General features: G+C 43.0%; 1 protein-coding gene across 4 annotated transcripts in view; it reads left to right on the top strand.

Annotated features, from left to right (window-relative positions):
• Positions 1 to 14,009, top strand: part of TANK (TRAF family member associated NFKB activator) — a 166,589-nt gene that overhangs the window by 74,796 nt on the left and 77,784 nt on the right. For all 4 annotated transcript variants that reach the window (XM_073634056.1, XM_073634054.1, XM_073634057.1 and 1 more), the window contains one exon: positions 879 to 1,012. In XM_073634056.1, the coding sequence (XP_073490157.1) occupies positions 879 to 1,012 (134 nt within the window). The remainder of the gene's footprint in view (positions 1 to 878; positions 1,013 to 14,009) is intronic.

Here is a 14,009-nt window from a genome sequence, read left to right as displayed (position 1 = left end):
CCTTTACAACCACTTTAACTAAAATGTTTAAAGTATATTTCCACCTTTGCAGCCAAATTTGAAAAACTCCAAATGTGTTTTTTTTTTTTTTTTTTTTTTTTTCCAACAGTTTTTATTTATTTGAGACAGGCTTGGATGTTTGATAAAAGGGTGGGGGGGGGGGGGGTTAGGACACATATCAGGTATACATGTGTTATGTGCCCATACCCTCTTAACTGTAAGGCTGGCCATACATGATTCTTCTTTTTTTTTTCTATATAGTGCAAACCATTTTGTGCAGCGTTTTACAATATAAAGGGGGACAGCGCAATTACAACACAGTTCAATACAGAAGGAATAGGATGGCCCTGCTCATAGAGCTTACAATCTAAAGGGAGGGGGAGGTGGTGCAAAAGGTCGTAGCCTCAGGGGGATGATCTGATGGAGGTGACTCAAAAAATGACTTGATTACCCCATCCACACACTTGATGTGGATGGGTGAATCCCTCCTGCTGTGCTATATTGCATTCTGGTAGTGGGGAGACTTCCCTGTCATCAGAATACACGAATCAGTCAGCGGTGCCAATTGACAAAAAATTTTCCAACAGGCTGGTTGCACACAAGTCGATTGATAGTGCCCCATACATTGATCGAAATTTAGCTGGTCCCTGCTGAACTGGCTAAATTTCATTTCGTCTAAATTTCATCCAGTTCCGGCTTTAATCTCGGAACTGGATGGATTGAGATGCAAAACCTCAGAGCAATGACAGCTGCAAGTGTAAACTGCTGCAGGTAAATAATGTCTAAAATGAAATGCCTGTATAATCTTATGAGAAGATTGTTGAAATAATTGATCTGGCCACAGGGTCCCTATAAAGTTTGTTTCTGTCTTCCTTTAGCTGGCCACAATGCACCACAGTCACCTAAACTAGAAAATAAAGATGGTTGGAAAAATGACAGCATTCCTAATGCGCCTCTGGAACAGATTCAACAACAGCTAAGAATGACAATGCTGCGAGAAAAGCATTACAAGGTAATATAATACTGACTACAATGTGCGTTATTTAAAGAGGCATTGTCATCCTGCCCCCATTCTAGCTCATTGTAAAGAAGGGACTCCCAATCCACTGATCTTCTCCTTGCCAGTGTTTCTCCAGCATTCCTTTCTCTACAGCCAGCATGTTGGATACTAGGGGGAGGGGTGACATCGCTTGCAGCAATTGGCTGCTAGACCTGAGCACTGTCACAACGGCGTAGATCCCAATATACGTTGTAGATGAAGTTGAGCTTTAAATCCGCTGACTTGCCGTTTAGGATGTATATTAAATATGCATGCAAGGGGTTTGGCATTACCTGACCTTCATAAGCATTATTTGGCAGGTCAGATGGTCTTTGCTTGTAGGTGACTGCTGGAAGATTATAGTGATGCTGCCACAGTGTAGAGGCTGTTCTAGTGGGGTCTTATGAACGTTTAAAATTTTATGATTAAGGCTGGGTTCACACTTATGCAAAATGGATGCCGGTTTCCCCGCATCCAATTCGCATAGCTTGAGATTGTGACTGGCTCTCAATGGAGCTGATTCACACATCTCTGCAGCGGCTCCAGTGCGATTTGCACTGGAGCCCTGTGCGTCTTTTGGTCTGTTTCAGGTCCGAATTCAGCCCAAAATTCGGGCTGAGATCGGACCTGAAACGATGAATGGAGACGCACCGGACTCCTAATATGAGCCGCTGCGTGTTCCATTGTGAACCCAGCCTTAGAGGGGGCTTTAGGCTCCGGATACTATCACTGGCTCAATGAAAATCTTAATGAAGGCACGGGGGCAAGCCCAAAAACTACACCTGCCAGGGGTTAAAGATTCAACTGCTTCCTACTGTAGATCAACCCTCAGTTTTCACATTTCATGGCCTTGCCAGAACCAGCTCTTTGGGCCACCAGGGGGATTAAAACGATTGGAGACATTTTATTTTTAGGAAAAAATGTTGATGTTCGTTGAATTAAAGGGTAAATTTGCACTTCCAAACTGGTACTCTTTTAGATAGCTACAATTACGTCATGCCCTTGTATCCCAGTTTGGCTTGCTCACTCAAGAGTCCTTCTCACTAGAAAGGTTATTATGTGCTGTTTCCTTGGTAAAACACCTGTCTGAAGTATACAAAGAACTGTTCGCGGTCAGACCCCCTTCAAATGAGGGTTGCAGGGAGAAATTAGTGGTTGATGTCCCTGATTTACAAAGGGATGACTGGGATGAGAAATGGGATTATCCATTTCAGCCTCTGGTGTCAGATCGTCTGATCTGTTATAAATTTCTACACAGCATCTCTCTCACGCCTGCTAAGGCTGGCCATACAATATGCAATTGTCTTGTACAACTTTCCTTTAGATTTACCAAAACCATATAATATGAGGTCAAACCTAAACACCTTTTTTTTTTTTTTTTTTTTTTTTTTTTAAATGTGTATGCAATCGGGCCCTTGCACTTCATAGTTGCAGGTAAATCTAAAGGAAATTGAACAAGAAAATTGTATAGTGTAGGGACGGCTTTAGTTATGCATAATTGATCAGTCCCCTACGGCAGAGTGCTGGCATTGAACTTTTACCCCAGTGGATTTTTCCCATGTCTTTTGCCACTGTCCCTTGATCCAACAATTTTGTATGGGGTCACCCAAACGATTGCGGAGGTCACATCTATCCCAGTCCCCTTATCCATTTAATTCTGTCTACTGGGCTTAGTGCAGGGGATGGCTACAACAGTGGCACACAGAACCCTACTGAGCATACTGCTATTTTATGCTTGTAAAGCGATCATTTTACACTGGAAAAAAAAACTATAGCTTCTGTGCTACAGTTTTGGAAGGGATTATTGAATGCCCTGTCATCCTACCACACCACATACCTAAACAGGGTTTTGTTTTTTAAAAAAAATGAAAGAGTTTGGAGTAGTTGGACTTCTACATCTGACACCAATGCTAAATTCCACTTTTGTCCCGGTCTGTCTGTAAAAAGTGTTGGTTTGCTCTGACATGTGAGCCTTGGACATACATAGTGTATTCTGAATATTCCTGAGATGGTGTAATATACTCTTTGTTCGTATCTCTGACATTCCTAACATGCTTTTACTTTGCCAGAGGCTGTAATTCATATACAGTATCTCACAAAAGTGAGTACACCGCTCAAATTTTTGTAAATATTTTATTTCTATTCATGTGACAACACTGAAGAAATGACACTTTGCTACAATGTAAAGTAGTGAGTGTACAGCTTGTATAACAGTGTAAATTTGCTGTCCCCTCAAAATAACTCGACACAGCCATTAATGTCTAAACCGCTGGCAACAAAAGTGAGTATACCCCTAAGTGAAAGTGTTCAAATTGGGCCCAATTAGCTATTTTCTCTCCCCGGTGTCATGTGACTTGTTAGTGTTACAAGGTCGCAGGTGTGTTAAATTTGGTCTTATCGCTCTCACTCTCTCATACTGGTCACTGGAAGTTCAACATGGCACCTCATGGCAAAGAACTCTCTGAGGATCTGAAAAAAAGAATTGTTGCTCTACATAAAGATGGCCTAGGCCAGTGATGGCGAACCTTGGCACCCCAGATGTTTTGGAACTACATTTCCCATGATGCTCATGCACTCTGCAGTGTAGTTGAGCATCATGGGAAATGTAGTTCCAAAACATCTGGGGTGCCAAGGTTCGCCATCACTGGCCTAGGCTATAAGAATATTGCCAAAACCCTGAAACTGAGCTGCAGAACGGTGGCCAAGACCATACAGTGGTTTAACAGGACAGGTTCCACTCAGAACAGGCCTCACCATGGTTGACCAAAGAAGTTGAGTGCATGTGCTCAGCGTCATATCCAGAGGTTGTCTTTTGGAAATAGACGTATGAGTGCTGCCAGCATTGCTGCAGAGGTTGAAGTTGTGGGAGGTCAGCCTGTCAGTGCTCAAACCATACGCCGCACACTGCATCAAATTGGTCTGCATGGCTGTTGTCCCAGAAGGAAGCCTCTTCTAAAGATGATGCACAAGAAAGCCCGCAAACAGTTTGAAGACAAGCAGACTCCCTTTGGAGATTGGGCCGCAGGGCAGTATTCCAACATGCACACCTCCAAGATGACCACTGCCTTGCTAAAGAAGCTGAGGGTAAAGGTGATGGACTGGTCAAGCATGTCTCCAGACCTAAACCCTATTGAGCATCTGTGGGGCATCCTCAAATAGAGGGCGGAGGAGCGCAAGGTCTCTAACATCCACCAGCTCCATGCTGTCGTCATGGAGGAGTGGAAGAGGACTCCAGTGGCAAACTGTGAAGCTCTGGTGAACTCCATGTTTAAGAGGGTTAAGGCAGTGCGGGAAAATAATGGTGGCCACAATAAATAAATGAATAAATATATATATTTATATATTATACAAGCTGTACACTCACTACTTTACATTAGCAAAGTGTCATTTCTTCATTGTCACATGAAAAGATATAATAAAATATTTACAAAAATGTGAGAGGTGTACTCACTTTTGTGAGATATTGTATGTTGGGGGAATTTTATTTTGACAGTATGGACATAAAGATGTTGAGTTTCTTATGATATATGCTATCTTTGATGTTGGGTGGGGATAGTATTGCACAGAGAGGGGCGGGAAGGAATAGAAATTAGTGGCTGGGAGAGGGAATGTTTATGCCAGAGGGTTCCTGTGTGACCTGTCAGTGCTGGCTTTTTATTTATTTGTTTGTTTATTTTTTTTGTTTTCATTTTGACATTTTTGTATTTTTTGCCGTCTTTTTTTTTTTTTGTTTGTTTTTATTATATACCTTTTTATTATGCACCTTTTTAAAATAAATAAAAATAATTTACCAGAAAAAAATTTGTGCAAGAAAGCAGGGGCTTTTACAAAACCAGAGTTTGGTGAAAGATGGTTTTTGATTGCCTGTTACCCGTCAGTGGACAAAGCTAAACTGCACCCATCATTAAAATTTCAAGACAAGTGTTCTGAGTCCTAGAATTGCCAGCAAATACAACGTATGCATGCATAAATCATTTCATTGGTTAAGGCTCACTAGTGAACCTGTTGCTGGCAGCAGCTTGACCAACAAGATCCCTAAGGCTGGGTTCACACTATTGTGAATTCATTTCGGGTTTCCCTTCATCCAATTCACATAGCAGGAGATTGTGATCGACTCTCTATGGAGCTGGATCACACATCTCCGGAGCGGCTCCGTTGCAAATTGCACAGGAGTCCTGTGCATCTTTTGGTCCATTTCAGGTCCGAATTCAGCCAAACATTTGGGATGAAATCAGACCTGAACTGGTGAATGAAGAAGCACCGGACCCTCTGCTGTGAGCCGCTCTATGTTATAGTGTGAACCCAGCATTAGGGAGCAGAAAGAAAACTCACCCGCTCTATTTCTGGTCATATGCTTTAGATGTTGTTCTGTCACTGCTTCTTTTCTGGGAAATTAGGTTGTTTAGCCTTTTGATCAACATTGGAGTGAATGCTTAGAGGCAAGGTGAGTGGTCTCTAGTGATTTTGTTGTAACAGGATAGATAATGTGACATGAGTCTAAGTCTATATATGTTTTCTTTTTTTTTTTTTTTCTTTTCTTTTATTTTTTGGGGGGGGGGGGTTCTGCATTGACTACAAAACCTGAAAGCCACATGAAATGGGCTTGGTAAAAGAAAATGTGAAATGGAAGGAAAGGGGGGCAAAGTGGCCTTGTTTAACCCAATATGTCACCTATATATGTAATCTGGGTCCGGAGGGAGATCGATTCCCAAAATTTTTAGCCCAAATAAATGGGAATTTTATCATTCACGTACGTCATAGTGGGAGAAGAAGGGTAATGTTCATGTGGCTTATTTCAAGTAATTACTTTTTTTGGTTTTGATAGTATTTAATATCTCTCAAAAGCTTGTATAAGATGGGGTAGAGATGCGGATGGGGTTGCTCTTCAGATCTGTTGGTTAGATAAAAGCTTCTAAACATGTTTCATCTGTGCATTTAGCTGTGTTGTCTGAGTTGCCGTTAAAGTTAGGTGGCTCTTTAATAAATTTAAAGTGAACATTGAGGTAGCAATTTAAGGTAGCAACATCGCTAAAGGACAGACACCTTGCAGGGGTTGCAGGTACTTATACAAATCTATTTGTCCCTGTGGAATCCTGTTGGGTCCTAGGCTCAGGCTATTCACAGCTCATTTCAATATTAAGCCCCATCCCCTTCCCAGGGATAGGCCTCCTCCTTGCCATTCAAATGTCGAATTGTAAAAATTCTACTACTTAATGACATTTTGGAATTTTACATTTTAATGGAAAGGGAGGGGGCTTGGCACAAAAGATGTGCAGGACTTAATTTAAACTTGGACGGAAGTTGAGGTCCCTTGTATAACCTGGGTCTGAATCTAGTCAGGCACTAAAGGGGAAAAAGTAATAAATGTAAAGCCTAATGCCGTGTACACACAGGCGGACTTTTCGGCATCAAAGGTCCGACGGACTTTTGACGGACTTCCGACGGACTTTCAAAGGAACGGACTTGCCTACACACGATCACACCAAAGTCCGACGGATTCGTACGTGATGACGTACGACTGGACTAAAATAAGGAAGTTGATGGCCAGTAGCCAATAGCTGCCCTAGCCTCAGTTTTCGTCCGTCGGACTAGCATACAGACAAGCGGATTTTTCGACCGGACTCGAATCCGTTGGAAAGATTTGAAACGTTCCAAATCTAAAGTCCGTCTGGTTTTCGACCAATAAAGCCAGCTGCAGGTCCAATGAAGCCCACACACGGTCGGATTGTCTGACAGATTCGTCCCGTCGGACCAGTCCGGTCAAAAAGTCCGCCTGTGTGTACACGGCATAAGACTGGTTACTTACAAATACTACAAGATTCCTGCACTTCAGGTCTGTTGTTATCTCACACATATTTTAACCCCTTCCCGCCGACCGTACGCAGATATGCGTACTCGGCTTTCCGGGGTTATACCGGGATGATGCCCGCAGCTGCAGGCATCATCCCGGTACCGTTGTTTACAGCGGGCGATCGGCTACCCGTGTATAACAACCGATGCGGCTAAAAGCCGCTCGGTTGTTATACCGGAGGAGCGGGAGGGGACATCCCCCCCTCCCGCCGCCTCCCGCCGCTGTTACCGGGCCTCCCGTGCGATTGGGAGGCCCGGTGTCCAATCGGGTACCTTCGGCGGCTGGGGGCAGGCTGGAACGAAGCTGTGGGCGGCTTCGTTCCAGCCTTCTCATTGTAAACGCGGAAGCGACGTCATGACGTCACTTCCCGTTTACTCGGCTGCCAATGGCGCCGAATCTAAAAAAGTACACAGTATTCAGAATCGCCGTTTTCGGCGATCTTAATACTTTGAAGTGTAAAGGAGGGATGGGGGGTCTTTTAGACCCCCCCATCCCTTCATAAAGAGTACCTGTCACCACCTATTACTGTCACAAGGGATGTTTACATTCCTTGTGACAGCAATAAAAGTAAAAAAAAAAAAAATTTTTTTTAAACACAATTTATAAAGTAAAAAAATAAATAAAATAAATTTTTTTTTTTTAAGTGCCCCTGTCCCCACGAGCTCACGCAGCGAAGAAAATGCATACGGAAGTCGCGCCCACATATGTAAACGGTGTTCAAACCACACATGTGAGGTATCGCCGCGATCGTCAGAGCGAGAGCAATAATTCTAGCTCTAGACCTCCTCTGTAACTCTAACCTGGTAACCGTAAAAAATTTTTAAAGCGTCGCCTATGGAAATTCATAGGTACCGTAGTTTGTCGCCATTCCACGAGTGCGTGCAATTATAAAGGGTGACATGTTTGGTATCTATTTACTTGGCGTAACATCATCTTTCACATTATACAAAACAATTGGGGTAACTTTACTGTTTGGATTTTTTAAAATTCATGAGTGTCCCTTTTCCAAAAATTTGCATTTAAAACACCGCTGCACAAATACCGTGTGATAAAAAATATTGCAACAATCGCCATTTTATTCTCTAGATTCTCTGCTAAAAAAATATATATAATGTTTGGGAACTCTAAGTAATTTTCTAGCAAAAAATACGGATTTTAACTTGTAAACACCAAATTTCAAAAATAGGCTTAGTCATGAAAGGGTTAAACCAGTTCAGGTTCACTTTAAGGAAACTAGATTGCATACACATTGCACAGTAAACTAATTATGGAAGAGAGAACTGTAAGAGATGACCTCAGATGATTCTGTATAGTGCCAGTTTATATGGGCTGTTTGCATGAATTGGGGAATTTACATGGTCACTTTCAAAGATACGGAACAGGAAACAACTGTTTCAAAGAAGAAGTGTCTATGTGTCAGCAAGAATAAATATTACACAGACAGTCGTGCAGTTCATTTGGCCTACTTATTTACTACTTTGAAGTAAAACTGGAACAAAATTTTACTTGTACTGAATTTCACAAGATTTTATATGTAGTCTGGTAGGGTTGCTTTATTGGACATTCAGTGCTGTCCAAGACCACAGTAAAAAGATCTCTGCACTGATTTCCTATAAGTTCAGTTTATTCCTGTGCAGAATTCACTTGATAGGATTGACTTTGTCTCTGTGCTCTGCATCCTCTAAGGAAGGGGTCTCCAAAGTATAGGCCACTTTTGGCCCACTAAAATTTTTTACCCAGCCTCCTGCGATGTGGTGGGGGGCTAATGGTTGTAAAGGGAGGAGGTTTGATTTTCTTAATGCATTCTATGCATGAAGATAAAAAGCCTTTTGTGTGCAGCAGCCCCCCTAATACTTACCTGAGGTCCATCTAGATCCAGCGATGTTGCAGGAGTGTCTCGGCTGTCCGGGACTCCCCTCCTCATTGGCTGAGACAGCAGCGCGGCGCAATTGGCTCCTGCTGTGGCCATAGTCAGCCAATAAGGAGAGAAAGGAGCACCGAAGAAGGACCCAAGAAGAGGAAGATCTGGGCTGCTCTGTGCAAAACCACTGCACAGAGCAGGTAAGTATAACATCTTGGTTTTTTTTTTTTTAGGTAAAAAATAACAAAGACTCTACAATCACTTTAAATAGGCTTTTGCCGAACTAGGTAGTGCTTGCAGGGCCACCCTTGGCTCAAATTTCAGGCAGATTCAGCAGGAATCAGCAAAATTCGAACAATCTAGGTGTACTTTATTGTTGGCCTTCTTCCAATAATCATGGCCTCCTTAAAGTGGAGTTTCAGGCTCCTTCAAAAAAAAATTTAGGTCAGCAGCTACAAATACTGTAGCTGCGGACTTTTAATAATTGGACACTTACCTGTCCATAAATTCAGCGGTGTCTTCACCCAAGCAAGTTTTTCAGGTGGCTCTTGGGTGTGGCCATGGTCATCATCTCGGCTAAGGGAAACCGGCAGTAAAGCCTTGCAGCTTTACAGCTGGTTCCCTACTGCACATACGCGAAGCATGGGGAAGGAGGAAGGGGGCCAAACTTCCGGCTGAGTTTGCCATGGAAATGTCAGCCGTAAGTGGGAGCAGGTACCTGTCAAGACTAGGTATCCGCTCCCCACTCCCCCCTGAAAGGTGCCGAATGTGGCAGCTGAGGGAGGGAGGAGGCAAACAAGCAGAGCTTCCCCTTTTTGGATAGAGCTCCGCTTTAATGACTCTGGCTTTCGGCTCTCAGGTGCAAACACTGAGTCGGAGCTCTTCAGCACTACCTACAGCAAAGTCCACAAATAAAGAATCGGCTGCACATATAGTAGTCCAGCCTTCACTAAATCTTTATTGTTTCAGAGACATGAACAACAAACTCCCATCTGGGACCTCTCATCTGAATTAGGATAGGGAGATCCCACAATGGGCACCGTTGTTTATGTCTCTGTAAAAAGTAAAGTTTTAGTTAATGCTGGAATACTCTGTGTTGGTTTTTCATTTGTCTTTCTAACCATCTCTGTTGCCTGGCTGTTATGCTGATCCACTGGCTTCATTATTTGGAATCTCGGAACAGGCGAGTCAGAAAAGGTAAATAGTAGGGTTGTGGAAATTAAAGATTAATTCCTCGATTAATCGTTAATTTTTTTGATCGATCAAAATTTTTTTGATTGGTAGGCTGCTTGCCCTGGGGCCGCTTTGGGCCAAGCTGTGGCTGCAGCGCTCCACTCCCTCCACTATATGTCATACACATAGGATATCAAAAAATTCTGCGCGGCCAAACAAAAGATAAAAATAAGCAGCTAACACAACCAATGAAATATGGGTATGTAACAACAGGCAAAACAAAATGTGTAGCGCTAGAAGTTCAACATAAACAAAAATGTCCGACTGATGATTCCAGGTATCACAGAAAACTCAAACAGTCCTCCATGTATATGAAGCTCATGAATAAACAGATACTATTCTGGTGACTTCGTGCAAAGAGTGTATCATATGTGTGACATCAAAGGTGATCATAGAGGGGAAGCACCACCACCAACCTTAGGAAGGCTTACCAGATGGCGTTGACCCAAAAGAGCATACGCCCAACTGGGTCAAATCAGGCTTGGATGGTGGGTGATGATGGTCGTTCCAAAGGAATGATGGAAATGAAAATTCAGAAGCCGACCAGTAGCTAGTGGGTCCCTCAGGATAATGATGGAGAGCAATTGGCCATGAAATGGGATGAGAAGGAGACATCGTCTAAGAGGACGAAACGTGTCGGGTAGGACCCCACTGCCGCCATTCTTTTTACAGCGCTGATTTTAGTCTTTCATGTGAGTGTACCCCTTTTTTTAAATAAAATTTGGTATTTTTTACGGAATTACACTATGTGGCTTCTCTCCTTCTCATCCCATTTCATGGCCAATTGCTCTCCATCATTATCCTGAGGGACCCACTAGCTACTGGTCGGCTTCTGAATTTTCATTTCCATCATTCCTTTGGAACGACCATCATCACCCACCACCCAAGCCTGATTTGACCCAGTTGGGCGTATGCTCTTTTGGGTCAACGCCATCTGGTAAGCCTTCCTAATGTTGGTGGTGGTGCTTCCCCCCCCTATGATCACCTTTGATGTCACACATATCATACACTCTTTGCACAAAGTCACCGGAATAGTATCTGTTTATTCATGAGCTTCATATACATGGAGGACTGTTTGAGTTTTCTGTGATACCTGGAATCATCAGTTGGACATTTTTGTTTATGTTGAACTTCTAGCGCTACACATTTTGTTTTGCCTATATATCATACACAGTCTGCGGGCATCTCCCGCTGTGTGTCTCCGAGCTGAGTGTGAAAACTTTGGCCGCACTGTGAGAAAAGTCCTGCCCTTCTCCTAGATCAGCTCGTGTGATAGACAGTGTTCTGTCTATCACACGAGCTGATCTAGGAGGAGGGCGGGACTTTTCTCACAGCGTGGCCAAAGTTTTCACACTCAGCTCGGAGACACACAGCGGGAGATGCCCACAGACTGTAATACAGGCACAGGCACTGACTACAGTGAGGCTGCGATTATGGGCACGGCAAGGCTGCGATTATGGGCACGGTGAGGCTGAGTTTATGACATGTGATGTCCTAGCCATGCCCAGCTATGTCTGGCTTCGGCCGTTGCCATAACGGTGCTAAATCAGCTAAAAGTAGTTGGATCTGTATGTGTGTTATAATTAATCGAAATTAGTCGATTAGTTGATTTAAAAAAAAAATCGTTTAATTGAACACGAAAATTTTAATCAGTAACAGCCCTAGTAAATAGTCATTATATGCGTATTTGCTCTGGGTCAGGGACTTGTAGTTCTGGCTGCAGTATACTGGTCACAGTGGGTTGCTCGCTCGGCACTTCATTGATTCTGAAAAAGCCTTGCATTCTTTTTATCTAATCCAAGGCATTATTTGAATAGAGGATGTATGGATGAACGTACAGCTCTCCCTTCTCCAATCTTACTGCTATAAGAGTTTTAAGGGTCTGTATTTTAAATGTTCAAGAAAAAAAATGGGTTCACCTAGTAAGGTCCCTCCTTTACTTCCTTTACCAATGCTGGCAAAACTTTAAGCAAAAATTCCCCTTATTTTATTAATATGGATATTTTTGATTGTTAAGCGTAGAAATCCACCTGAAACCCCTACGGTAAGGGGAATTTCTGTCTGGCGAAATTTGATCAAACATTTTTGTAGTTATACTGGTGTATATTTTACATTCTTGATGCTTGCTCTTAACTATACTTGTTGTGGATGACTCGTGTGCCTTTTCTGTATCGTAGAGATTTTGTTTATACTTGAATTGCTGATCTTTGACTAATTGCAATCTTTTTTTTTAAATACATTTTCAATCTAAAGGCAGACAGTGCACATACAATACAAGAGGGTTAGGAGGACCCTGCTTATAAAAGCTTACAATCTAAGGCTCGATTCACATCTATGCATGTTGCTTTTGAGCGTTTCTGCAGTGCTTTTTGCGGTAATTGCCGCATTTTTGAACATGCGTTTTTGCCGCGATTTGTGTTTTGCGTTTTTGTTTTGTTTTTTTACACTGTTTTTTTTTTTTTTTACAATGTGGTTGCTTAGCAACCAGCTATATACAATGTAAAAAAAAAGAAATAAAAAAAAAAAAATGCAAAACGCGAATCGCGGCAAGAACGTGGTACTTGCGTTTTGTATGCGGGTCCATTGAATTCTATTACATGCAAAACGCTGCATTTTGCATGTAAAAAAAGTCCCCGACCCTTTCCAAAAACTCAGAGGCACAAAAATGCATTGATGTGAACATGTTCCATTGGAATCCATGTTAAAAAAATTTCCCTGCATTTCTGCAAAATGCATCAAAAAATGCATTAGTGTGAATCGAGCCTAATAGAGGGAAAAGTGGTGCAAAAGGTAATAACTGTGAGGGATGAGCTGATTGAAGACTTAAAGTAGTTGTAAAGGCAGAAGGTTTTTTATCTTAATGCATATGCTGTGGAGATGCGACCCCATGTCACAGGTGCAGACAAGCAGTGTATGCCTGATTTTGGTAGGCTTGCTAATTGTACACCTGTGTGCTGGCTTCATAATCCAGGAATAGAGGTCAGTGCGCATCCTTGGAGACAGCTCCGCCCGGCAGACAGGAGTTCTGGCCTAGGAGTCAGGAGGGAGCCAGTGCAGCAGGAAGCACAGAGGTGCTGAGCGTCAGGTCTGGGGAAGACAGACCAAGGCCTAAGGTGAAAGGCCTGAACAGGAGTGCTGCGTTTTTAGCCAGGAAGGCTGAATGCTGTTTGTTCTGAAGCAGGATTGTAATGCTGAATACCCCTGCGAGGGAATCTGCTGTTTATTTTTGAACTTTCTGTTTCTTTTGAATAAAAAAATGGGCTGCCATGCCCTTGAAAATGCAGTCGGGACTGACACGATTTCTTCAATTCACACGCACCACTAGAGCTTAATCATCCCGGATCATCACAATGCATTAAGATATAAAACCTTCTGTGTAGCAGCCTTCCCAGCACCCCCTAATTAAATGAGACTTCTCTCTCGCCAGCGATGTCCACGAGTCTCTTAGCCATCCTGGACTCTCCTCCTGTATGGCTGAGACACTGCAGCGGCACCATTGGCTCCTGCGACTGTCCATCAAAGTCAGTTACCAAATAGGGAGAGAGGGGACAGGGCCGGGTCGGGGCTCCGTGTCTGAATGGATACACGGAGCTGTGGCTCGGCTCAGGTGCCCCATAGCAAGCTTCTGGCTGTGGGGGCACTCGATAGGAGGGAGGGGCCAGGAGCAGCGAAGAGGGACCCAAGAAGAGGAGGATCCGGGCTGCTCATTGCAAAACCAACTGAATAAAGGAGGTAAGTATAACATGTTTGTTATTTAAAAAAAAAAAAAAAAAGACTTTACAAACACTTTAAAAGTTAATTTGTTAGGTGGAGGCGGAATAGGCTTACCTAGATGAGTTTTCTGGGATTGTCTAAATATGGACAGAGTAGGAGATAGCTGGACAGATTGTGGTAGGGACTTCCAGAGGATAGGAGAGGCTCTGGAGAAGTCTGGAGGAGATAAGGGAGCTAGCAAGCAGGAGGTCTTAAAAGAAGCAGAGAGGAAGTGTGGGTGATATATTGAGACAAGATTGGCGATGTAGCTT

The sequence above is a fragment of the Aquarana catesbeiana genome, linkage group LG06 (genome assembly GCF_042186555.1).
Source record: "Aquarana catesbeiana isolate 2022-GZ linkage group LG06, ASM4218655v1, whole genome shotgun sequence".
Lineage (NCBI taxonomy): Eukaryota > Metazoa > Chordata > Amphibia > Anura > Ranidae > Aquarana > Aquarana catesbeiana.
The sequence above is the reverse complement of the archived record's forward strand: the minus strand, read 5'-3'. Positions and strand labels throughout refer to the sequence as shown.